This window comes from Chelonia mydas, chromosome 1 (genome assembly GCF_015237465.2).
Source record: "Chelonia mydas isolate rCheMyd1 chromosome 1, rCheMyd1.pri.v2, whole genome shotgun sequence".
NCBI lineage: Eukaryota > Metazoa > Chordata > Testudines > Cheloniidae > Chelonia > Chelonia mydas.
In genome coordinates, this window is record NC_057849.1 from 78,669,703 (window position 1) to 78,697,247 (window position 27,545).

At 41.9% G+C, this 27,545-nt stretch overlaps 2 protein-coding genes across 11 annotated transcripts in view; one reads left to right on the forward strand and one right to left on the reverse strand.

Moving 5' to 3' along the window:
* The window catches only part of COMMD6 (COMM domain containing 6), a 49,579-nt gene that overhangs the window by 10,755 nt on the left and 11,279 nt on the right, over window positions 1-27,545 (reverse strand). Inside the window, exons 1-7 of one of the 9 annotated variants that reach the window (XR_006286999.1) lie at window positions 18,625-18,697; window positions 16,418-16,476; window positions 15,745-15,810; window positions 15,557-15,633; window positions 14,877-15,045; window positions 10,733-10,885; window positions 7,908-8,054 (exon numbers count right to left, since the gene is read on the reverse strand). Coding sequence is in view for 6 of the 9 variants with exons in the window: in XM_037895270.2 (XP_037751198.2) it covers window positions 8,004-8,054; window positions 10,733-10,885; window positions 14,877-15,045; window positions 15,557-15,633; window positions 15,745-15,810; window positions 16,418-16,476; window positions 18,285-18,486 (777 nt within the window). In the remaining 3 variants the exon portion in view is untranslated. The other 8 variants (XR_005224803.2, XM_043534044.1, XM_037895281.2 and 5 more) reach the window with 8 other exon arrangements.
* Window positions 21,489-27,545, forward strand: part of UCHL3 (ubiquitin C-terminal hydrolase L3) — a 64,645-nt gene continuing 58,588 nt past the window's right edge. The window contains exons 1-2 of one of the 2 annotated variants that reach the window (XM_037895256.2): window positions 21,489-21,762; window positions 22,051-22,062. In XM_037895256.2, coding sequence (XP_037751184.1) covers window positions 21,721-21,762; window positions 22,051-22,062 — 54 coding nt within the window. In that variant the 5' untranslated portion in view covers window positions 21,489-21,720. The remainder of the gene's footprint in view (window positions 21,763-22,050; window positions 22,063-27,545) is intronic. The other variant, XM_037895262.2, reaches the window with a different exon arrangement.

Consider the following 27,545-nt stretch of genomic DNA (forward strand, 5'->3'; position numbering starts at 1 on the left):
TCATTGCTTCAAAATCATTTGTGTGCTATTTAACTGGACCTTTGCACATAGAGTATGAAGTTAATAAAATATTTCCATTTTACATTACCACATGCCATTGCGTATATACGTATAACACTAATAGACTGTTTTGGGAAGGATGACACTCACTCATTCTTAACAAGAAGTTACTGGGATGCCAAGTGAAACAGGATGGAGTTTACCCAGTACCATTCTCAGCTACCTGACCAGGAAAAGTAACTAGAAAACCTGCAAAAGCTCATAAATAGTAGCTCCTGACAGCTGACAGATAATATCCAAATTCCCAAACTGACCCAATCACTAGTGCGAAGAGACAAAAAGCTGAAATCTATTACCATTAGGAGTATCCCATGACTCTCAGTTCAAGAGGCAGTATATTCCCCACCACCACTGCCTTAGAGCCTTAAAAAAAAAAAGTCATTTCAGAGAATCTGTCAGCATATTCTCAAAGTACACTGTTTTAGGAGGCTTTGGTATGGACATATTCAGAGACAACTGTCATCCCTTTAAACAGCAATATTTTTTCAGGCAGCTCTCCAAGTGCACGTATCTGCTCTATTTCAAAGGCTGCTTAATGAAATGGACCAAATGGGCTTTTTACATTTTGATTTGCTCCAGAATTTTATGAGCAGACTGGTAAACCATTTGCTAAATTAGGGCTCAACCTTGTTTCCATTCAAGTCAGCATCAGTTTTTGCCACTGACTTCAATGAGAGATGTCTGTTGAAATAACGAACTTAGATCTTAAAAACTGTTCTCTTACAACAGAAAATTAAAATTATAACCTGATTTCTATTTCGCAGGCAACATAAACAGAGGTATATAAATCAGAAACTGTTCAACATAACGTATATTCAGAGTAACACCTGAATAAGAGGCCTGGTTTTCAAAAGGTCCACACAGCTAGCAGCCTCATTGCTATCCATGGGACCTTCTAGATGCTTAGGCTTTTTGAGATCAGGCCTCTCGCTTAGATGCCTAAATAAAGATTTAGACACCCATTTTTGAAAATCTTACCTACTGTAATTTAAGGAGGGAATGCAGAACTGGACAGTAAGAAGACTCACTAAAAAGGGAGAGGGGAAGGAATTCAGAGGTAGTTTCTTTTAAAGTGTTTTTAACAAGAAAAATAAGGGAAGAATGACAATTAGGAAGTAGGAACTTCCAAAACATAAAATTTTGATAAGGAACAGGTAAGGGAATATAAACCAGTGGATCCAGAGAACACACATCCAGGATTAAGCTCATTAGCTAATAGCCTAATTGAACCACTGAGTATAAGTCCTGGAGAACAAAGGATTTTTCAAAAGACTGAAGAGGAAGTGGTGTGAATCTTCTGAGGAGAGAAAGTGATCCAAGACGTTACCCTCCACAAAGTTTTATCTCAATCCCTCAAAGTAACATGAAACATACTTAAAACATGATAAAAATCTGAATTTCTATATGATTAGAGTCAAAAATACTAAAAGTAGCTTAGCTTCCTTAAGAACAAGTCTTCCCAGACACAATTGCTTTTTTTAATTTAAGAGAGTGTGTGGTGGCAGCACAGCTTTCACTTATTTTGCTTTTAGTAAAGCATGTGGTAGATCTCATGACATTTGACTCAAAATTAAATCAAATTGATTAGGACACACATTACCACGTGGATTGAAAATGGCTGAAGGACTGTAAATAAAAGGTAATAACAGGCAGAGTTGTGGAGAGGAGCAGAGCAGTACAAGAATAAGCCTTAGGATCTTCTCTCTGCCTCAGAAAGGGCCATTCTAACAACTTTGGTAGCTTGGATAGAGCTAACAAGCCCCACCTACTACCAGGAATCAGCTGTAATTACTCAGCATCTTTATAGAGGGTTCTAGGCCCAGCTTCACAAAGGGATGTAGGCATCATGATGCTGAGCACGACAACACCTGACTTTTAGGTGTCTAGAAAAATCACTGGAACAATGTGATCCACAAAGCCTGAGTTAAGTGCCCAGGCTCCCTATAGAATGAATGGGGAGAGAGACACATTTTAGACTATAATCCAAAAAGGCCAGCATAGGAGGCAGGGAGCTGCCTAAACTAGTCAATGGGAGATGCCAATGACAGGGGGTGTGTCCTAAGACCCACCCCTCTCATGAAGATCAGTGCTTAAATCTGTGCTGTAGGGAGATGCCTATCTCTGCTAGCCATCCACATCCAGGAACTCCTCTCCTGGAGACAAACAGCTTAGGCACCTTATGCTCAAATAAATTGGTTAGTCTCTAAGGAGCCACTAGTACTCCTTTTCTTTTAGGCACCTAGGGTATTTCTTGCAATGAGTTAGGCAGACCTTTATCTCCATATAAAATGGTCAGGGAGAGCAGAACCTCTTTTATAACCTTTAGAGCAGTGGTTAGGGTACTCACCTGGGATGTGGGAGACCCACAGTTCAATTCACTCCTCTGCCTGAGAAGGGATTTGAACAGGAATTGCCACGGCTCAGTTAAGTGCTTTAACTACTGGACTGTAGAGTGATTTTCACTCTCTGTAGCCTAATGACTATTTAATTATTAAATGACTTAACTGAAATAGAACAACTTCAATAGGAGAAACTGTGGGATATTCTGATGTGGGTCCCTCTATCTAGTAATTAAAGCACAGCAGATCCCAGTTTAAATTCCCTCTCTTCATCAGCAAAGTACCTTTATGAATCTGGGCCCCCTAAACTAGTCATAGTAGCTAAATAGAAGAACGCTACACTCCTATGCAAAAGATTAGAAACTGCCCTTCATATTTGTGTCAGGAAGGAGAAATTAAAGAGAGCTAGAATGGTTAGAAAATATGAGCAGAAAAGTTTATCAAGCTTGGAGGATAAAATACAAGCTAATATTTCTGAAGAAAAATAATCCAGAAGTCATTCAAAAAGCAGGAGAAACCTGGAAAGAGGAAAGCTAAAAAGGCCAGGAGCTATTTCAAACACATAACTATCTGTTCAGAATGCAATTTAGAAAGAAAGAAAGGCAATGGCATTTTGGGGACCTTGACTAAGACTAAATGGAGCCATGTTTTTGCTTTGGCCATGATCTGGATGAAACTGGGACATGCCCAGGAGCAAGTGATCAGAAGGATAATCTAGGCCTTAATGCAGATGCTCTTTGGAAAAGATATCTTCATTGTCCAGTAAGAGTTTGCAAGTGTGGTAGTGCTGTGAAGACAGAACATTATTTACTTTAACAGCCACATTTCTTTAAATACAATTCCTTGCGTAAGACTGATATTCCTTGCCCTCCCCTATAAAACGTTAAAGTCAGAAAAGAATTGAGCAATGCTAATGTGGTCTTTTATTCAACTCAAATAAAAATCTTTAAATACAGGCCCTGCTAATTTCAGTCTCTGATGCCTCTCCCTTTTCCAGAGGTGCTGTCTTTTAGTTGCTGGGGGGAGGGAGGGGGAATGCTTGACTCCTGCTCTGCTCCAAGCTCTTGCCTCTCCCCACTCCTACTCCTCTAGCACCTCCTGCACACCCCTTAACAGATGATCGGAATCAACATGAGGCACCTAGAGGGAGGAGGAGGAGCTGATAGGTGAGGCCCACTGGGGGGTGGGAGACATGGGGGGAGAGGGAGCTGGTTGGGGGCACTGCTGGTAGGTGTGGAGCATCCACTATTCCCCCCCACCCCCCGGTGCTCCAGCCACAAAAGCACCCATGGAGTCTGTGCCTATATCATTTTCCAGGCTCATACAGTGCATTTCCAACATATTTATTTCTCAGTGGTGGAAATAATCCTTGTAGTCTTTCGAATTTAGCTTTGAATTCCTCCATTTCCCTACTCATTTGTGTGTGATCAGCAAGATAAATAGATGGAAGAATTTGGCAAGTTTTACCTAATTCAGTTTGGAGAGAAGTTTAGTTAGACTACCTGTCTTTTGTTTTGTTAAAAAAAAAAAAAGTGTGTGTGTCCTCAAGGGAGTCAAGATAGACTTTCATGCAACAAATAAGCACTGTCATGAACAAATATAGACCACTTTTAAATTTGTTATCCAAATATTTAATAACTTAGTTTGTAAACATACAAAAATGCATGGTATAGAAATCTGTATTAAAATGGAAAGTAATATTAAAGATAAGATATGATTCTTTATTCTGCTACAAATCTGGTTCTACACAGGCACAATAGTAAAAAGTTGCTTTTGTCTAACTCGCCAGTATTACTATTCCACACAATTCAATTTCTAAAACAAATTTGAGTATTTAATTGCTCCATTGTTTAATGGTGTAATTCTTACAGATGACTGAATAAAACATCTGGGATTTGCCTCAACAGCCAACTCTCAGTCACCATCTATTTAAAACAATATAAATCAAAAAGGTGTTCATTGAGATTTATCAGAACAGTCATACCAGACACATGCTTCTGGAGTTCTTCTAACAAGTTTCAATATCCTGGCCTGCAGAGATGTTTCACAAAGTATTCATTAACGTTTCTGGCATTATGGTCTCAGGTTGCCATAATGTGACAGTTTTAGACTCTGACTTTAAGGCCACAAGGGACAATCATGATCTATTCTGACCTGCACACTACAGGACATAGAACTTCACCCACCAACTCCTAAAATATAACTCCTCAACTAAGGCTGAGTTTCTGAAGTCCTCAAATCATGGTTTAAAGCTTCAAGTTATAGAGAATTCACCATTTACACTAGTTTAAAACTGCACATGGCCCATGCTGCAGAGGAAGGTGAAAAAACACCAGGGTCTGTGTCAATCTGACCCGGGGGAAATTCCTTTCCAACCGCAAATATGGCAATCAATTAGACCCTGTGTTTGTGGGCAAGACCCACCAGTCAGATACCTGGGAAAGAATTCTCTGTAATAACTGGGAGCCCTCCCCCTCTAGTGTCCCAAATCCAGCTGTTGGGGATTTTTGCTACTGGCAAAATGGGCCACATGCCATTGCAGGCAATCCTATCATACCATCCCCTCCATAAACTTATCAAGCTCAGCCTTGAAGCGTGTTAGGTTTTTTGCCCCCACTGTTCCTCTTGGAAGGCTATTCCAGAACTTTACTCTTCTGATGGTTAGAAACCTTCGCCTAATTTTGAGCCTAAAGTTGTTGGCCAGTTCATATGCATTTGTTCTTCTGCTTAACTTAAATAACTCCTCTCCCTCCCTGGTACTGACCCCTGCAATATACTTAGAGAGAGCAATCATATCTCCCCTCAATCTTCTTTTGGTTAAGCTAAACAAGTCAAGCTCTGAGTCTCCTCTGATAAAGCAGATTTTCCATTCCTCTGATCATCCTAGTAGCCCTTCTCTGCACCTGTTCCAGTTTGAACTCATCTCTTTCTTAAAGATAGGAGACCAGAATTGCACACGGTATTCCCAATGATGTCTCACCAGTGCCTTGTATAATGGTATGAACATTTCCCCATCTGTACTGGAAATAGGGTTACTGCAAATTGCTCCAACTGCACAGGTCTGCCACATTGTGGAGAGAGGTAAACAGAACTGGTAACCAAAACTCTCAATCTTCACTTGGAGAAGCTGCTATTAATGCTAGTTTAATGTTGCTGGACAAAAAGGCATCAATAACCAAAGCGTCTTTTCTCCACTCATGTTCCAATGTCAGCACAAACATTATCAGCTATACAAAGTCTGACTAGAGTTTGTAACAGCAAATTTAAGTGTCACCCCAAAATTTGTGGTTCATCTGGTTACTTGTTTTTATTTTACTTTTGTCACCTATGCACATGTCTAAGAACAGTCCCCAAAACTCTTAAATGCAGTCACCTAAAACACAAAACAATAGGCTTCAATTACAAACACCAATGTAGGCTCTTCTAGAAATCCTTCAACTGACCATGTGATGAGACTCTGTACCAACCATCTCCCTGAAGGCTCATAAAAAGTGGACTTCGGGGTATGCCCAGGCTGACAAACCCAGGCTCTCGCAGAATGAGGAAGGAAGTACATTCTAGAGGCCAGGCCCTCTCCCAGAGAATATTCTGCAAGCAGCCGCCTCTCATTTTCAGATCAATCAAGTGCCACTTGCACATGCCTACTGATCTGAACTGTACAGACAGTCCCTCAAGTAAGGTTCCAGGTCCCAAACTATTTAGTTTGAAAGGTTAAACCCATCACCTTGCAGTTCATCTGGAATCCAGTGCAACTCTGAGTATTGGTGCTGTACTCCCTGCATTATGCTCGAAGGAGCAGACACACTCTGCACAGCCTTGAGTTTGAATGGTTCCAGAGTGCACCCACAACATGGACTGCATTACAATCATATTGTCCTGAGGTGACAAAAGGCAGGGATGATGATAGCAAAAGCTGCATCAGAAGAAGAGCTTGAACTCTTCTAGCCACTTATAGATTTAAAAAAAAAAAAAAAAAAAAAACACAAACACCTTTTGGCACTGCTACTTGATCTTTTAAAAGCAGCTCTTGTTCCAACCACCTTCAATATTGTGAAACTAGGTCAAATGGTGGATGCAACCCCTCTTTCAGTAGCACATAGATGACTGTTGCCAATTTTTTCCCCATTGCTTTCAACCTATTTTCATCTGGTCTTATTATCAAGACTAAGCCTCAGTCCAGTAACCCTCATCCATTCGGTTTTCATACAGGACTTATTTGCTCCATTGCACAAGCAAAGCATGATCTGATTTGAATACCTGCAGCATACTTATTACATATCAGAATATTTTGTTTTCCGTATGTCTAATTCCGTTTAGTTGTAATCTTCCATTTTAAATTAATTATTCTGTTTATATGAAGACACTCAAAAATGGAAAGCTGGATTATTCCATATTTGAAGTTACCCTCATTCTTGATCACAGATGGCCACTAAGTCAGAATCTTACTGCTGACTGACAAGGACAACTAGTCTCTGGACAGAAAGCAATGCAGTACTGTGGACTCCTACCAGAAAGAGTACCGCAGCTCAAAGAGTCTGTCGGACTCTTAATATTGTCGTAAGTGATTTGTTTAGCTCAGGCTGACCTTAAGTTTCCATTTCTTGACTTGAAATTTCCAGTTCAGAAGACCAAGTGATGCAACTGCATCAAGCTTCCACTTTAATTAGGAAACAAAATCTGCTGATCAGAATAGTAAGTAAATGCCACAAAAAGTTTAAAGTTGAATTTACTACAGAACATACATGCACAACAAAATAATGTGCTATCAACTGAATTTATGTGCTCCAAAACATATTTAACACACTCACTTTTTTTAAATTTAAACTAACCTATAAGTTCTGCTTAGTCAATGTTAACTTCCCTGCACAGAACTAAGATTTTAGACTCTGTTACTAGAGATATTTTCTACAATAGGAGAGACGGTAAATCCAGATTTATGGAAATATTTCAGTGATACTAATCTTTTATTAATAGAATGATGGAAGATGTTCTCCAATAATTAACAAAAGGGAGTAAAAATTAGGCTTCTAACCTACTTGATACAACTGGAATTTAGCAGTTTGACAACACTACTCATGGCTAACAATATGCTTGCTGACTGTAATTTTATGTACTCTACATAGATAATGATATAATTGATTCCATGTGCACACCAATGGCATCATTGATTTTATAGAGAAAAGTGTAAACATGGGCTTTACACTTCTTCCAGTAGTTTCCTCAGTTAGCATTTTCATGGGTGTTTCCACATGGCCGAGTTTATATATAGTACGTAGCTTCTGCTGTTGAACAGTAGGAAAAGTCTGAGGTTGTTACATAGCTAAGGATATGTCACAATCTTCTGCCTGAATAGAGCTAAATATACTTTTACTCAGATTACCACCTTGCAGAGTTTGTTCTTTCATATATTTAGAAGAAAAGTTACATAAATAAAAAAAGCTTTCAGCGTGATCCAAAAAAAAGGAAGATATTGAAAAATATTCTTGACAGGACCATGAGAATACATACCTTACTTAAACATTGACACTTTAATTACTTGTGCAAGATAGGAAGGCTTATTTGGATCAAGTAAAGTGTGTCTTTGAAGTGTTTAAACAGTTTTGCTCAAACTGTTTCAAGAACAGCTGCCATTTCCTTGAAATGTCTGAAGAAGTCCTGAAAAAGAAGAGGCAATATTAAATTGCACTTTAACAATTTGCATTGTAGTTAAAGCCAACAGCTTCTTGTTGGAATTTTTTTCCTATGTTTACAAGTAGCACCCAAGATTATAGTATCTAAAATATGAGAACTTTATTCCAGATTGCTTTATGTATTAGTCAGCACTTTGTGTAAAGTCACTTTCACTATAGTCTGATGCCATATTTGTGTGGTTTTATCTCATGCCTTTGGGAACAGGAGAGAAAAAAAAAATGTTTTAGAAGTAGGAAAATGTGGTTGTAAGACCACAGAAATTGATAGGAGTAATACCTGAAAGTACTTTTATTCCCAGTTTGAAATAACCTCGATATTCAGTTTACAGTGTCCCTTTCACATAGCAATTGAACAGCAATATATTAAATAGTTTCCAATCAACAGAGTTGAGACTTGAGCGGATCTAGATTCAGAAAAATCACCAGTCATCCCTTGCCTTTAATATATTTTTCACTAAAGGGGTTTATTGATAGTTAGGCTTGTAGAAGTTTAGTTTAAAAACAAAGGAGATGTAATGACCCTTTAACATAACTGAACTCTGATAGCTAAACAAAAGCTCTCACCACCACCACCACCCACGTTTTCAGCTGTAGATAAAGGAATTAAGGACCACCATGATAAGACTGCTGTGGGGGGGGAAGGAAGGAGGAGAATAGTAAAATTGGACTGGGGTGCAGGTATGCTGTGACTGAACAGAAGATATGGCAATAGTAGAACACAGTGGGGCACCAGAGCTGGAACATTTTGGCGGGGGGCGGGGGGGGAGGGAACCCACCAATAAACCAAAATAAAATCTTCCTTTAATGGCTGTTACAGTAGGTCCACAAATGCCAGCAAAAAGGAGTGTACAATATTTTATATGAAGAACCAAGATTTTTCAGCCTTAGAGGAATAGAATCAACTTGACTAGTCATTTAAAAACAATGTTTCGTTTCAAGTATTACACCTGCCCAGAGAACCCCAGCCAATTTTTGTGGCTTTACAGCCATATTTTTTTACTACTCTTTCACACAACAACCAAGTAACAGACTCACACAATCAAGAAAGAGAATGTGACTGACTACCTGATTATATGGGAGACCACAGTGAAACCAACTACACAAAGTAAACAAACCAAGCAGATACCTTAACACCCCCACCCCTTGGATTTTTTTTTCATTTATAGCATTAGTAACATCCTCCTACCTCAGAGTGAAGTGCTATTTTTAAATGGCATTGTTCCTAGTGATTTGTGCTACTTTTTTACTTTTATAAATGTAAGCCTGTAAAATATAAGCTATATAATCACACTGAGAGGTCGCTCTGTTCAGCATTAGGAAGTCTCTTGCAGCAAGCTCAACCAATTGGTAGTCTACTTTCACCTCTCCGTGTTTATTGTGTGGGGAAGGGAGAGCAGCAGCAGAAGAGACTTAATTAGCAGCTGCTGTTTAACTATATAGTCATAAATGGTTCCAAAAGTTAGTGTACATTCAGCTATGATGATTCAAGTGATTTGGAGATCCATGTTTATTTTGAAGAAGCTAGGAGAGTTGCACAATTTTTTTTTTTTTTTTAAATTGACAATTCCACTTCATGAGGAATATGTTCAGGTCAGTTATGTTTAAATTTGGGACCGTCTCACCAGATTAAACTCTCTGAAAGAGCCGCTAGCCCTCTGCCTCTTTAAGTACCATAAAAGAACCCAGAAAGCTCTTATTAGGCCCAAGACTAAAGAAATGCAAAACAATTTTTAAGGTTAAGGATTTATCATACATTAGCTCCTTACCCATTTGACCCTGGCCATTTCAAATGATCTCACAGAACCCTTCAAACTCCCAGCAATCTGACTTCTGGCACCGGCTATTGCTCTAAGTCAGGGGTTCCCAAACTTGGTTCAGGGTAAGCCCCTGACGGGCCGTGAGATGCTTTGTTTACCTAAGCGTCTGCAGGTACGGCCACTTGTAGCTCCCAGTGACCGGCCAATGGGAGCTACGGGAAGTGGTGGCCCAGCCCACGCCACTTCCCGCAGCTCCCATTGGCCGGGAACGGAGAACCACGGCCACTGGGAGCTGCAAGCAGCTGGTTACCTGAGCATCCGCAGGTACAAAAAGCGTCTCATGGCCTGCCAGGGGCTTACCCTGAACAAGCCACGAACCAAGTTCAGGAACCCCTGCTCTAAGCATTAAAGGATTTTTTTCCTGGAAGTTTGGTTTTAGGCTTTAATTCAAATTTCAGTTTTTAAGGCTGGAGCGGTCCCACAGACCTCTTGAACTTCGAACACACTCAGTGACTGCAGGAGAGGCAGCTGGGTAGCAAACTAGACAGATCATAAAGCGAGTTAACATACTAAGATCTAGTAGTCTTTGGTTACAATTTTACTCATTGAAACAGGATAGTTTTGATAAGGGCAAAGCAATTTTAAACTTGGAATTCTTAAGTCAGAGTTCTTATTAAATTAACAATGTTCAGGTTCAGTTGCTTAAACAAATAGATTTTTAATCTGAACCATATGTAGACGTCTCATCTTTCCATTACCACATATGTAATTAAATGTCTCAGAAATGTGCTTTCGTACATGTAAACATTTGCTTATCTATTAAGAAAGTAGTGTTGTATGCAACTCTTTTAGAGAAATAACACTTTTATGAAACTGGATTACAAACCTGGAACTGTGGGATTGTCAATTCAAAAGATCTGCTCATTATCTGGCCCGACGGCTCTGCCACTTTTAGTGTCATTGTAACGTAAGGATACTTAAGAGACCTGCAGCTGTCAGAGCTCACTGCCATTCCCAGTTTCCACTGAATATCTATAATCTGAAGAAAAGAGAGAGAGCAACCAAACAGTTTTTAAACACTTCCAATCAATCCTACTGACATTAAACTATACTATCAGTAATTAAGGCTACATTTAGTGATGGGTATTTTTAGTGAAAGTCATGGACAGTAAACAAAAATTCACCGCCGGTGACCTGTCCATGACTTGTACTATATACCCCTGACAAAAAAAAATTTTTTAAGGGGGGGGAAAGAGAAGAGAGGAGGTGGTGTGTAGTGTGCATCCCAGGACCCCTGCTAGTGCTGGCTGGGGTGTGGGGGGGTGCAGTTGGTGGCGCTGGCAAGCTTCCTACCTGGCTCCACACTTGCCTGGAAGCAGCAACATCACACTCCCTCAGCTCCTAGGCAGAGCCAGGCAGCTCTGTGCGCTGCCTCTGCCCCGAGCGCCGGTTCTGCAGCTCCCATTGGCTGGGAACTGTGGCCAATGGGAGCAGCGGGGGCAGTGCATGCAGGCGGTGTGCAGAGCTACCTGGCCACACCTCCACCTAGGACCTGAGGGATGTCACCACTTCAGGTAGGGGTGTGTGAGCTCCCTGGAAGTAAGCACTGCCCAGAGCCCTCACCCCAACCCCCAGCCCTGAGTCCCCTCCCACACCTGAACTGCTGCTGCTGTTGGTGGGAGGCGGTGGCCCGACGTTGCCCCAGCAGCGGCTGGCCTGGGGGCTGCCCGAGCTGCTCAAAAGTCACAGAATCCATGACGAACTTGCAGCCTTATCAGTAATACATTAGCCCACCATCCTCTAGCTCACCCAGAAGTTGTGGGCTTGACGTAGGAGCTATTGAGTAAAATTCTGTGGTCTGTTTATTGCTGGAGGTCAGACTAACAATCCCTTGTGGCCTAAAGCAGTGGTTCTCAACCTTTCCAGACTAATGTACCCCTTTTGGGAGATTGATTTGTCTTGTGTACCCCTGAGTTTCACCTCACTTAAAAAAAAAAAAGAAAAAAAAAAAAATCTACCTGCTTACAAAAATCAGACAGACATACATTCAAAGGTGTCACAGCACACTATTACAGAAAAAAATGCCTACTTTCTCACTTACCATATAATAAAATAAATTCATTGAATATAAATATTATACTTACATTTCAATGTATAGTATATAGACCAGTATAAAGAAGTCATTGTATGAAATTTTAGTTTGCACTGACTTGCTAGTGCTTTTTATGTAGCGTGTTGTAAAATTAGGCAAATATTTAGATGAGTTGATGTACCCTCTGGAAGATGTCTGCGTACTCCCAAGGGTACATGTACCTCTGGTTGAGACATCACTGGCCTCAAGTATCTATTAAACTATAGCTAAAACTGCAGAAAATGGAAGATAACGTTAAGAAATGTTGTATCATAAAGAGTCACCTACTGGATGCTCTAAACAAGACTAAATTCTTCCCTATCCTGACCCCTTAAATCAGTGGTTCTCAACCAGGGGTACATATATCCCTCAGGGTACACAGAGGTCTTCCAGGGGGTACATCAACTCATCTAAATATTTGCCTAGTTTTACAACAGGCTACATAAAAAGCACTGGCAAGTCAATACAAACTAAAATTTCACACACACACACGACTTATTTATACTGCTCTATATACTATACACCGAAATAAAGTACAATGTTTACTGTAAATAAATCTTCTCCTTGGGCTGCCACCTTGACATGGTGGAAAAGCTTGCGTATACTTAAGACCCTAAGACCGATGCTGTTGGGAGTCCTGTACTTCTGATAGGGTCACTCTTTGCAGTAAGGTCGAAGGCAAGGTACCAGACAAAGTGCAGCCCAACTCAACACAACCCAGTAAAAGACCTCAATGGCAGAGCAGGCAGATGAAGCAGGATCACATCTCAATGGCTGCAAAGGAGGAGAAACCCCTAGGTGTCTCGGACTTCCTTGCCACAAGACACAAGTGCCTCTTCTGCCAAGATTTGTGTGGCTGTTGGTGCACTACGGCTCCCCCACATTAAACTACTCACATGCAGGCTTCTCTCACAGGAAGAGCTTCCCCCCACCCCCAATATTTATATTCCAATTTTTTATTTATATGGTTAAAAAAAGCAATTTTTTAGTAATAGTGTGCTGTGACACTTTTGTATTTTTATGTCTGATTTTGTAAGCAAGTAGTTTAAGTGAGGTGAAACTTGGGGGTACTCAAGACATATCAGACTCCTGAAAGGGATACGGTAGTCTAGAAAGGTTGAGAGCCACTGCCTTAAATAAACCTGGGTCTCAACTGCAGCTCCCCTTCCTCCCCCCAAAAAGTTGTTGTTCCAAAGTACTTTGTAGCCATGCAAACATAGCTTCAAATTACTATATAGAACACAATTTCAGGAAAAAAAGAGGCCCTGGAGAATTCAATAAGTCAGTGGGAGAGGCAAATACATCATCCATTTCTTCTACCATTCGGTAGCATTTATGGGTCCATTTTCATTTGAAGACTCTACCAGTCAGTCAATACAACCAGGATTTAGGCACAGGTTTCCAGCTTGACATTAAGCAGTTACATTTCACTTGCCCAGACAACAGGCTTTTTCCTGGCATAGCAGAGATCATCATCCGTCAATAGCCATAATTATAAATTTACAATTGCAAATTTTTGGTGAAGTTAGATTTGACTGAAGTTTCATAGATAACACAAATTCAAGAAAAAACATTTTCAACTGTTTGTTGTTACTTGCTAGGCAATTACTACGAAGTCAGATTGTTATTTGAAAGAGGATTAGATACAGATATTCAAAAGCATGGTTCTACTGACAATTCCAGGGTTCTAGTATCACTCAAGCTTCACTGATTTTATTTTTGATTCTTAACAAAAAGGGTTAAGGACACGTCTAGGTCTTCACAATTGTGTTGCAATGAAATGTTTCTTCAACAACATAAGCTCCAATAATTTAGCAGATACACATCACTGAAAGGCACTGGCATTAAATCCTAAGGGTTTTTTTTTTTTTAAATGAACACACACAACCAAAAATTAAGTCCTTAAAGAAGGGCAAGAGCAAAACCTACTTATGAGGTTGCTTATGTTGAGCTCTTAGTGCTCTGTTGTTGTTGTTTGTAAGTATACAAGCAGGAACAGATTTTTCTGCTGCCAGTGCAATTTTTAATGGCAGGAGGATTTTATCCACCCATCTTTAATTGATAAAGAAAATCCAGGTAACATCACTCCTAAGCCCCTGATAAGAGGCACAAGACTGTACTAATGCCTATATGAAACCTTTTTGCTATGGCTGTATTCTTTGTAATCTTCATCAAGAATTTAGGAGCTAGAAGTATTCTTAGCTAACTCTAGACTTTCAGAAACACATGTTGAATTTTTTCAAATACTCAACTTGATCTATTCACGCATTAAAAGAGGCAGAATTACTGTTTTATTTTTGTGCATGAAAGTCCATAACATGACCGTAACAGTTTTATATAAAGATCATGCATAAGTATTAATGTAAGAATTCACATCAGAATGTTTTGCTTAAGTACATGAATGTCAGAGCCTTATTGTGCTATACATTAAGTAAAATGTTAAACTCATGGAAGTTAAAATATTAAAGCTCCATTTTAACTCACTAACAACGATGAGAAGCGTAGTTTGAACAGACTGTCACTTGTACGAATAAGCAGACAAACTTTTTTTTTGTAATTAAAAGTGCCAAGTGTGTTTAGTGGCATTCACTTCTTTCAAGTTATAAAACCTATATACAACTTTAAGTAGAAATCTATGTTGTCAGAATGAAAATGCAGTATTAATGGAAGTCTTCTAAACTTGTTGGAAAAATATTTGAACCACCTAGCTCTATATGTTTAAGCATTTAACTATTTGTAAGTATTAAGGGGAAACTAATATTAGCCAGGTCTAATCACAATGGGCAGGCATCCAACGGTCCATTAAATATATTGTTTGCCACTTTTGCAGCAGCATCCACCATGAAGTAGACATTTTTGGAAAGTTAATGCGATTGAATTAGAAGTCTGAGCTAGTTACCTGTCCCACTGTGGCCATATTTCTAGCATCTTCTGACATAATGATAGATTTGCCCTGTTCATTCCACATATGGCGAATAACCTGAACTGCATGTTTTGGCAGCATACTGATTACATTACCCAGACCAGTGGAGAGTTCTTCTGCAGAGAGGTTGTTTTTGGCTGCTGTGCTGTAGATAAATTTAAAAAACAAACCAACAATTTGTAGCTTTTTGTAAGAGTGATGTTCAAGAAATCCAGGGTTTTTTTAAAATAGGCAAACATTTCCATTAATGTTCTGTTCATTAATATTATTTTACATAGTAATTGTGTAATGCAACCTACACACTCTTTTCGCAAAGGATTTTACTTAATTTCCCCCAAAGTAAACTGTGCTAAGAATTTGCATGCAAGGTCCCCACAAGGGAGCAATTTCCTTTTATTTATGTATACCCCATATATTTAATATTCATAAATATTCTAAGTGGAAAAACAGACTAGTTTCTGATTTATGAATTTAAAAAATTGAGTTAATACAAGTTTGCAAGCCCCTTTAGATCCTCTCAAGTACTCAAAGTCAAAATTTTCTGGCTCCTCCGCTTTAATTTATACCTTTCCACCTTTTATGATCCCCCCCCATTTTTTTATTCTTTAAAGAAAGAATAAAATTAAGAGGTATAGGGAGGATGGGTTCTGGCTTACCTGAATAAAAAGGAAACAACATTAATTATCTTTGCTAGGTCAGCAACGTTCATTTCAACTCCAGCTGTTTGAAATCTCTAGAAACACAAACAAATGTAAGTCTTAGAAACATTCTGTAATTCACGTGACATGCTATATACAATGAATGTAAGTGATTTGCTTTTGGATGACCACTAATCATAACTTACCTGGCATAGTTCTACTGTATTTACACCTGGGATCTGACAGTGAAGATGCTGAATAATTCGCTCACACTGCAAAGAAAAAGTTACATGGACAATAACTAGTGAAATTATTAAAATATCATGCTTTAAAAATATCTGTACAGTGGGTGTACACCTGGAGTCATGTGGTTTCAATACAGAGTGGCCAAGCGAAGAAGCCTATTGTGGCAATATACAAATAGTGTGCTATACCACTTTACACATATACTAAGTGAAAAGGAAAAGGATGTATTAAGTCAGTAGCTGCTGCTAAAACTACATTTAAATACCATCAAACCCACAAGAGCGGGGAAAAAAAAAATGTTCAAACCACTAGCCTACCTGCTTTGCACTACTTACAACACACAGCTGCAACTAGTGATACTATTTAGCACTAAGGGTGCATTTTCCAATGATTTAATAGAAAACATGAAAGGGATTGTTTGCCAGCCTAGCTGTTCCTGTGTGTACTATTCAAAAGCAAAATCAGTATTTTCTAAAAATACAAAATTGACTTAGTCTACTAAGGCAAAGGTGGGGGACATTACTATTACCCTATCAGGGAAATTTTTACTCAAACAGCTAGTAACATAACCATCACTTCAAACATTTTACAATACACAAAAGCATAAGAGCTAAATATAGAAATATTACTTACTAGCTCAGCAAATAGATCCTTAGGTATTAGTTTAATAATATCAGCAGTACTACCAAAATCTAAAAAAAAAAAAAAAAAAAAAAAAATTAGCTGTGTGCCCTTAAATAAAAAAAAAAAAATCCTCTCAGCTCATGGGAAGGCTCTCAGCTCATCCCCTCTGCACTGACAGGGTTTGCATTTTAAACAAAATCTTTGGTCAAGATCCAGGAGTTTATTGCCAGATTTCTGCTTCATGAACAAAAACTAAACCTATTAAAAAATACCTAATGACCGCATTAAAGGTAAATTTTAACAACAATTGAATCCATAGAGACATAGATTTTAAGGTCAGAAAGAACCATTATGATCTCTAGACTGACTTCCTGCATAACTCTCAGAACGTTATCTGGTATTTCTACATTAAGTCAATACCTTATATTTGAGCTACAGCACTTTAAAAAAAAAAAAAAAAAAAATCAATCAGTCCTAATTGAAAGACTTCAAGTGACTGAGAATCATCTCCCCAGATAAGTTGTTCTAAGGGTTAGTTACACTCACTATTAAAACAAGAGTGACCAGGAAAGGTGAGCTATTACCAGCAGGAGAGCAGGGCCCTATGATGGAAACCCTATACCGGAAACCTACTGACCGCTATACTTACCTATATGCCTATAGCTTTCATCCAGATCACACCACACGATCCACTGTCTACAGCCAAGCTCCAGGATACAACCACATTTGCTCCAACCCCTCAGACAGAGACAAACACCTACAAGATCTCTATCTTACAACTACAATACCCACTTGCTGAAGTGAAGAAACAGATTAACAGAGCCAGAAGAGTAGCCAGAAGTTACGTACTACAGGACAGGCCCAACGAAGAAAATAACAGAACGCCACTAGCCATCACCTTCAGCCCCCAACTAAAACCTCTCCAACACATCATCAAGGATCTACAACCTATCCTGAAGGACAACCCACCACTCTCACAGATCTTGGGCGACAGGCCAGTCCTTGCTTACAGACAGCCCCCCAACCTGAAGCAAATACTCACCAGCAACCGCACACCACACAACAAAAATACTAACCCAGGAACCTATCCTTGCAACAAAGCCCATTGCCAACTGTGTCCACATATCTATTCAGGGGACACCATCATAGGGCCTAATCACATCAACCACACTATCAGAAGCTCGTTCACCTGCACTGCTACCAATGTGATATATGCCATCATGTGCCAGCAATGCCCCGCTGCCATGTACATTGGTCAAACTGGACAGTCTCTACGTAAAAGAATAAATGGACACATATCAGACGTCAAGAATTATAATGTTCAAAAACCAGTCGGAGAACACTTCAATCTCTTTGGTCACTCGATTACAGACCTAAAAGTGGCAATTCTTCAACAAAAAAACTTCAAAAACAGACTCCAAGGAGAGATTGCTAAATTGGAATTAAGTTGCAAACTGGATACAATTAATTTAGGCTTGAACAAAGTCTGGGAGTGGATGTGTCATTACACAAAGTAAAACTATTTCTCCTTGTTTATTCCCCCTCCTACTGTTCTTGTGAAGTGCTGGAAATGGCCCACCTTGATTATCACTACAAAAGGTTTCCCCCCATCCTTGCTCTCCTGCTGGTAATAGCTCACCTTTCTTGGTCACTCTTGTTACAGTGTGTATGGCAACACCCATTGTTTCATGTTCTCAGTGTATATAAAATCTCCCCACTATATTTTCCACTGTATGCATCCGATGAAGTGAGCTGTAGCTCACGAAAGCTGCTGCTGAAACCTGCTCTAATAAATGTTAGCCTTTAAGGTGCCACAACTACTCGTTTTCTTTTTGCGGATACAGACTAACCCAGCCGCTATTCTGAAACGACTCACTGTTAAAAACCTGAATCCAAAAATGTTCAGTTTCTTCCAAGAAATGATAGCCACATGACGGCAGGCCTCGGCCCTCTCTTAGGGTGTCAGCAAAGCTCAGAGATAGGCGTGTGTGTATACACAACTCCAGACCCATCTCCACCTTGGGTCCCACCACCACCCCCTCCATGTACCGCCCTAACTCCCTCCCCATTGCCCCCATATAGCACCCCGCTGCCCTGAGCTCCCCTTCCCTGTTGCCTCACCCACTCCTCCCCCCCCGTGCCCCATCAATCTCTTCCTAGCCAACACCCCACCTCCACCCGTCCATCCATGGGCCCCTCCAGCCCCGCCCTCTCACCACAGGGCTCCAAGGAGGGCGCCCCCACCACGGCAGCTCCGGCAGCCATCCTCCCGCCAGTGACCCCGTCAGGCTGCTTCCGCTAACAACACCCGCGAGCGGCCACCTCATTGGTTAGCAACTACAGACCCACCCTCCGCTGTCCAATCATCAGTCGGCTACCTTCCGCCACACTTCACGCTTATTGGCTGCTGGGTCCGCGGGCCGCCCCGCTCCCGAGCTCTCACTGGTTGCTCATTATGGCGTTGAAATCGAGCGCCAGGGGGTGGGGTCGGCGCCAACCACGCGACTCCGTCGGAGGCGATCGCGCGGAGCTAGGCTCCCAGGGCGCTTGTCCGGCCCCAGCGGTTTGTGTGCGTCTAGCTCAGCGAGCCGCTGACTCAGCCTGTCTCGCGCGGCGCATGGCCTGAACCTCCTCGCGGGCTGCCGCTCTGTGTCCTTGATCTGTGACGTCTTCCCTTTCCGGCGGCGTTCCCGGAGTGAAAGGGCATTTCTCCCCCCCCCCTCCCCACGTTTAAAACCTGTTGGATGAGACTCCGGATTTCAGTCGGTACAGTCACTAAATCAAAAGGGATCCGAGAGGTACTTAGTTGCATCCGATGAAGTGAGCTGTAGCTCAGGAAAGCTTATGCTCAAATAAATTGGTTAGTCTCTAAGGTGCCACAAGTACTCCTTTTCTTTTTGCGAATACAGACTAACATGGCTGCTACTCTGAAACCTTAGTACATATGCAACATGTAGGGGCTGTCGCCAGGCTCCGTCCTGCAGCAGAATACTTTCTTCGTCTTGGTGTGGCAACGAGATGCTGTGTGGCACAGTGTGTGGCTGCTTGGTGTGGCAACGCGATGCTGTGTGGCACAGTCAAATCACAGCGCAGTTTGATGCACTGGGGGCATGTTGGTGTCACGAAGCTGCATCAGTGTCAAACCGAATTTGGGACCCTTAAAATCAGTCACGCCTGGCCTACAGGATATATGGAAAACCTACCCCAATTCAGTACAGTATTCCCAAAACCAAGATTGGTCAGAACCCTGGTTATCTCCTCTCATCCATATGTCTAATATATGGAATAATCTGACATCAGATATTCCTCGTGATGCAGGTTTTATAGGTGTTCTATTTGCAGTTTGCTTTTAACATTACCATATTACCATGATCTCAAAATAATGAATTTGTTCATATTGAAAATGAACTGATTAGTAAAACTGTAAAAGACTGGCGGTGCTGGTTAATCTATACCCCACAGTTTTGCATCATATTTAACTAAAGCCCCTTTTAGTCAAATCAGGTATAATATTTTGCAACCCCATCCTAGGTTTGCAATTATTGTGCAACATTATGTACTTGTTTATTGTTATTAATAAGAAGCACTATACCTATGAGTCAGATTCCTGTTTGGTCTTGCCCTCTCCTTTCCCAATGATATAATAATTTGTGTTTATGTTATATGAAGGTGGAGGTTACACACCTCCATAATCTCATGGTTATCAAAACACCTGCATTGTGCAATTCACTAAGGTTCTCTCATCATTCATTTTAGACCCATTTGGTCATTGCTCAGATTGCTGATGAATTGTCACTTTCCCCATTTTTAGTTCAGAACTCTTTATTCTGACTGTGGCTAGGAGTCCTGAGTCCTCTGAAGTTTGTTATCCACTCCTGATGAGTGAGAAGGAGGAAATCACTTGTTCTGGAGTCAGAAAGAACCCCAAGTAGATGCTCTGCTCTCTTTGGCAGAGGCAGAATGGGATGTGAGTTTTTGCTGATGCTTCCTGTGGCCAAGGTAACAGGGAAGCGAGTGAAGATGTGTCCTTGTCTTGATTCTTCATATTTATTTCCCTCTCACAAGACTAACAAGACTGGGAAGAAGTTCTCTGTCTACCTTCCTGCCATAGCCATCCACTTCATTTGATCCCTCTATTTTTGCATACTAGATGTCACCTTTGAATTTGAAGTCAATGGGATTAATTCAGTGAATACAATTAAGCATGTGTGTAAATCTTGGAAAGATCAAGGTGTAAAATAAAATAAAACAAAAAGGGAAAGGTATGTACAATGTGTAAGCAGATGACAGATTCATGTTATGTTTTGTTCTGTGAGTTTATTTTTAATATGTAAGTATGTTTTATTTCTGTTACAAACACTTAGTGATAGGTTTTTGGGGTGAACACTCAGGTTGAAGATCAGGGAGAGAAAGGGAGTGTTCAAATAAGAAAGGGATCTGTGTGTATAGATGTGTGGTTCTGTGAGGGCATCAGTCACTGTGGTGTGTCAGTCACTGGGGTCTATGTGTATAGATGCCTGTGGTTCTGTGGGGTCAGTCTCTGGAGTGCTTGTGTGGAAGATGTCAGTCACTGGGGGAGTTCTGTGTGGGTGTCAGTCAGAAGGTCTCTGCGTGTAGCAATGTGTATGGTTGTGAGGGTGTCAGTCACTGGGGTCTCTGTGTATCTGAATGTAAGTCGTTTTGGGGGCATCAGTCTCTGGGGTGACTGTGGGGGGTGTCCATCTCTGGGTCTGTGTATGTATGGGGCGGGGGGAAGAGGCTGTGAGGGGTTGCCTGTCTGTCTCCCCGCTGCGGGCTGCGCTGGGGTTGGGGTGCCTTGCAGGGTCACCGCGACACCTGCCCGCGATTAACGCCGCTCGCTGGCTTGGGCTCTCAGCTTCGCTGCCCTTGCTGGGCCTGGCCGAGCGGAGCCGGCTGCCGCGGCGGGACAGAACAGAGCCCTCCCGCGGCCACGGTCCGCTCCCGCCGGCGCCGCGCACCGCCAGCGAGGCAGGAGGGGCGGGCAGACTGCGGCCGCGGCCCCGCCCCTGCCTGGGCGGGAGAGTCCATGTGCCGAGAGATGGGGGTGGCGGGAATGCCTTGGAGAATCTGGTCGGGCGACAGGGCCCCCTCCCCCCGGCCTGGCCGGTGCGGCGTCCGTCCCTCTCGCCGGGCAGAGGCCCCGGGCCGCTCCGGAGCCGGGGGAGGAGGAGGCTGATGTTTTCCTTCCCCGCTCGCTGTGGTGCGGTCCCGGGGCGGGGCGGCAGGCGCGTGAGGCGCTGTCAGTGCCCGCTCCTGCAGCTCCGCAGAAGGAAGCGCCCAGAGCCCGCAGCATGGAGCCGCACCGCTGGCTGCCCCTAGAGGCCAATCCCGACGTGAGTGCTTGAGGCGGGGGAAGGGAGTGACTGGGGAGAGGGGGAGTATAAGGGAGAAGGGGGCAGAGCTGGGGGAAGTGACGGGGGAGGGGGACTGGGAGACAATAGGGGGAGGGGGCTACGGGGGAGGGTGACAGGCGGGGGGCTATGGGCGAGGGAGGAGACGATGCCTGGGGTGGGGGTCTGGGGCTATGGGGAGGGGGTGATGAGCGGGCACCGAGGGGGCTTTGGTGGCTGTAGCTGGGCTGGTGTGACAATTTACTCTCTTTTTTTCTGTTTTCTTTTCAGGTCATTAACCAGGTGAGCAGCTTTGTTTCATATAATAACCAGCCCCTTCCTCCTCCACCACACCCTTTACCATCACACCCAACTTCTCTCGCTTCCCTGTAATTAAGGGACCATACCCCTTCACTGCTCCCAACAAAGCCTCTTTTACCCCCACGCCCTTTTCATAGCCCATTTGAGTTTCTGAAGAAGTGCAAACATTTTTTTTTGTGTGTGACAGTCCTAAGAATGCAAATAAGACAGGGTTTTTTTAAAATGTGGAAGAAGTGAATTAATTATGAGGGTGTTTCCCACTGTTTATACATCAGTGTACATATTTGGGTCCTAATTCTGGGCTTGGTTGGATGTGCACTTCTGTACTCATGTAGAGTCCAAGAGCTCACCTATGCAAATCCAGTTACAGAACCGGAGACATAGTCATGTTTTGCTCTGAAAAATGTATGTGAAAATGGCATTATTTAAAACAATGTATCTGTACCTTGCTTCTTGTTCAGTCATATTTGCTCATTTTAGTGTCAGAAATTAGTTTTTGGTTCATCTTTTTACTCTGGTTTCTCTTGTAGAACCAGCACAGCTAAAGTGAGCTCTGTTCTACCTCATGCATCAGTAGAATGACTGGCTATGTTCTGTTTGTAAGGCCACCTATGTAGCCCTTAGTTTCAGCTGTGAATTCCTTAATAAAAGCAATAGTCTCAGCAAAGGCATCATTTGGCCTGTATACATCTTTTGCTACTAATGATGGTGTTTGAGCCAGAAAACATAGCTTGACTTTTTCAGAGCAGAATCACATTTTTAAAATTAGCGGAATGCTGAAGTACTATTACTCTGTGAAATAATGCATTGTGTGCCCTGAGTTGATCATGTACCTTGCTCTTTATGTGTGTAGAATGTTTATTTTAAGAAATTCCATGATAATGAAGTTAATTTGTTGGAAGATGCAGGACAGGGAAGGTGGCTACTAGATCATTTTTTCAGGTTATTTCCACATTCCCTACTAAGCACTGTAATTCAGCAGTTTCTATGCCAGTGCTTTCATTTCAGTGCAATGACTTGACAAAATTAAAAATAATTTTAAACTAAAATGTCTGAGAGTGTACCACATGTTCTCTGCTTTTCCCCCTATGCTACTGGAATCTTACAGCTAAATTTATTTCAGATTTTATAATATATAAACTGGATAGCTGGACTGAATAGTCCTTTTGACATCCAAGTTAAGTATCTGGTTACTTTCCAGTGAGAAAGAAAAAGGTGAAAATAAGACAAGAGAAGCTTCAAGTTTATTAATTTTTAACAACTCATAACTATAATAATTAGAAGCCGAAGAGAAACTTAACATGATATAGCTTGGGACTAGCTAGCAGTGATAGGATGAAACTGAGGGAAAATTAATGACATTTTGAAAAATGTCAGAATTATGCCATCTTGTATTAAACACTTAATTTGGCTTTTGCACTTAATTTGGCTTTTAAAAAAACTAGCAATGTCTGAAAATGAATTTCTTCCATGTGAAGACTAACTAATGGAAATGCCTGTTTTCCTTTGTAATCAACGGAAGAGCACTCAACTTGAACTTTCTTTTAGGACTTTCAAAATTTAAAATATTCGTGGTATACATAGCTTTGTTTTAAACTACCTTGTTTTTGATTACTTCATAGGCAGGGGAGATCTATGAGCTGTGGATGATGATGGAGGATACATACTTCCCACTTGAAGTGCTCTTCTCCTTTCTCTTAGCTGAGAAGGGAGGTTTACTTGCCATTCAGCTGCTCTTTATTCTAATTGAAACAGAAATTCATTAAGTAGGGAGGAATAACAAAAACAAGCTACAACTCGAATGTGCCAATCCTATCTTGCATTATTAATCTTGTTAGCTTGTTTTCAGGACTCCTGCTAGATAAATTTCCTTTATTTTTGATGAGTTTTGAGTTAGAATAAGGTGAGAAGGGGGAAAGAAAACTTTCTTTTCAGTATCCGAGTAGCAGCCATGTTAGTCTGTATTTGCAAAAAGAAAAGGAGTACTTGTGGCACCTTGGAGACTAACAAATTTATTAGAGCATAAGCTTTCGTGAGCTACAGCTCACTTCATCGGATGCATTCAGTGGGGAGCTGTATTTTCCACTGAAGAATTTTTGTTGAAGAATTGCCACTTTTAGGTTTGTAGTCGAGTGACCAAAGAGATTGAAGTGTTCTCTGACTGGTTTTTGAATGTTATAATTCTTGACGTCTGATTTGTGTCCATTTATTCTTTTATGTAGAGCCTGTCCAGTTTGGCCAATGTACATGGCAGAGGGGCATTGCTGGCACATGATGGCATATATCACATTGGTAGATGTGCAGGTGAACGAGCCTCTGATAGTGTGGCTGATATGATTAGGCCCCATGATGGTGTCCCCTGAATAGATATGTAGACACAGTTGGCAACGGGCTTTGTTGCAAGGATAGGTTCCTGGGTTAGTGTTGTGTGGTGTGTGGGACATACTGGCCACCGCTTCCAGCAGCTCCCATTGGCCCGGAGCAGCGAACCGGGGCCACTGGGAGCCGCGATCGGCCGAACCTGCGGACACGGCAGGTAAACAAACCAGCCTGCCCCGCCAGGGGCTTTCCCTGCACAAGCGGTGGAACAAGTCTGGAAATGACTGACCTAAAGAATAAAGTGTGCTTGCGTAGGAAGTGCTGCATAGTAACTTATATCTGTTGCCAGTCACTCTGTATCTCTGAAGAGACAGCAAGCAGGAGTTCTTAGGCAACCTGTTTGTGCTGGGAGTTATACAGTGAAGGCAGGGAACTGTGCAACTTGGGAATACCATGCTAAGAAGGGAGAGACATGGGTCTCCACCCGGAAAGACCATGGCTGGGGTCCTGGAAAGTGAGAGTGGGTGTCCTTTCTGAACCACTTGAGAGGAAATACAGGTACAATTGTCCTGAACTGTGGCAAGGGATTTAAGTCTTCAAATATCTAAAGCTTGTTGTAAAGGGGATGGTGATTAATTTTTCTGAGTGTTCACCGAGCATAGGACAAGAAGTAATCAGCTTAATTTGCAGCAACAAAGGTTTAGGTTAGATATTCTGAAACCTTTCTAACCACAAGGTTAGTTAAGCACAGGAACAGGTTATCTAGGGATGTGGTGGAATCCTTGTAATTAGAGGAGTTAAGAATGGGGAGGACTAGGTATACTTAATCCTGCCTGAGCAGTGAGATGGGGGGATGAATGGACTAGGTGACTGTGACCAGTTCCCCCTGGGGTGCCACCTGGAACTGGGGTATCACTGAGCCCCCTCTCTCCTCCCCCCCAATCCACCAGTCTGGGCTCCCTCTCACCCTGTGTTGCTGTGATAAATTGTCAAGCTCTCCAAGGTTGCTCTTTCACCAGCATAAACACCAGTAGGGACACACCCAGCTGCAGTACTTATAGGCTGCTGTGATCAGCTCTGCAAAGGGAGGCTACAGCTAAGGAACTGCCCAGCTGCTCAAGAGCACCCTCCCCTTCTGGAGTGTAAACCCAAAATTACACTGTGTTGTGCTGCACAAAGACCTGTACAGCATAAGCTCATGAAATTTTCCCCGTCCCTCAATGTGGAAAGGAAATATACAACAGCTTTTTGCCCCAAGTTACGACTCCCACACACCGGTTTGTGATAAAGTAAAAACAAATTTATTAGCTACAAAGGATAGATTTTAAGTTATAAGGGATAGTAAACAGATCAAAGCATATTACCTAGCAAATAAACAAAAACACAATTTCGGCTTAATATAACTAAAGAGATTGGATAGGAGTAGCAAATTCTCTCCCTAATTATTGGTTCAAGGAGGCTGCAGACTCTTAAGGGGAAAGCTGCACTTGCTTGCATCTTAAAAAATCCAGGTGTTCCTTTCACAGGCTAAAATTCCCTGTTAGCCTGAATCCAGCACTTCCTCTCAGTTCAAATCCTTGTTCCTCAGGTGTTTCCAAGAGTCTTTCTGGGGCGGGGAGTCAGTGAAGAACCATGATGATGGCACTCCCCTGCCTTAAATAGCTTTTGCATATGGCGGGAACCCTTTGTCTCTAAGCATGGCTCCCATGCCTTTCAGTGCTAAAAACACTGGTATTCCAAGGTGGAGTCCAGTACCAGGTGATCTGGTCACATGCCCCTGTAGTGTCATAGCAGCCATGACTCTGAGGCTGTTTGTAGCATCCTCAGAAAGGCTCCCTGGTGGGAAATTAGCTTCTTCTTAGACCTATTGTTCTTCCTAATAGTCCATTGGCTTGAATGGGCCCTTGCCAGCCAGCCAGTAATGTTATATACAGAGCCTGACAGTCTTTTGCCTAGTGGGCGTTCCTCAGGTGTAAACACGTTTGTAATAGATATATCGACAATATTCCAAACTTCAGATACCATAATGATACATGCATACAAGTAGGATAATCATATTCAGTAAATCATAACCTTTTCCATGATATCTCAGATTCCTTATCTTGCACAAAATACATCATAATTATTCCATACTTATATCACAATAATATTACTATGAAAAATATGGGGTGTAATGTCACAGTGACCTCTTAAGGTCCCTTCCAGATATCAGTTCATAGAAATTTAGGGATCTTATTCTAAATTATTGCTATCACCACCACAACTAAAACGTTAACAAAACCTACCGCTCTTGGATGAGAACAGCTGGCTCAAGCTGAACCGCGGCAAGATGGAAGTGATGCTGTCTAGAAAGGGAAAAAAGTTATCATCACCTTCCATTGAAGACATGCAGCCCCTGTTTATCAAAGTGGTGTGAATGCTAAAGTTCCTGTTTGACTCCTTTCTAAATTTGGATGAGTAGGTAGTATCGGTATCAAAAGTTCTTTCTTTTACCTACAGCTTGCCAGGAAACTTTTCCCGTTCTTTCCAGACAATGACATGGCCACAGTGATCCATACGTTTGTGACATCCAGGCTGGATTATTGTAATTCTTTGTATCTGAAGCTGAGTGTATATGATACACAGACGACAGCTGATACACAATACAGCTACCCTTCTTATCATAGAATATTAGGGTTGGAAGAGACCTCAGGAGGTCATCTAGTCCAATCCCCTGCTCATAGCAGGACCAACACCAACTAAATCATCCCAACCAAGGCTTTGTCAAGCCAGGCCTTAAAAACCTTTAAGGATGGAGATTCTATCACCTCCCTAGATAACCCATTCCAGTGCTTCACCACCCTCCTCGTGAAATAGTGTTTCCTAATATCCAGCGTAGACCTCCCACACTGCAACTTGAGACCATTGCTTCTTGTTCTGTCATCTGCCACCACTGAGAACAGCCAAGCTCCATCGTCTTTGGAACCCCCCTTCAGGTAATTGAAGGCTGCTATCAAATCCCCCCTCACTCTTCTCTTCTGCAGACTAAATAACCCCAGTTCCCTCAGCCTCTCCTCGTAAGTCATGTGCCCCAGCCCCCTAATCATGTCTGTTGCCCTCTGCTGGACTCTCTCCAATTTGTCCACATCCCTTCTGTAGTTGGGGGA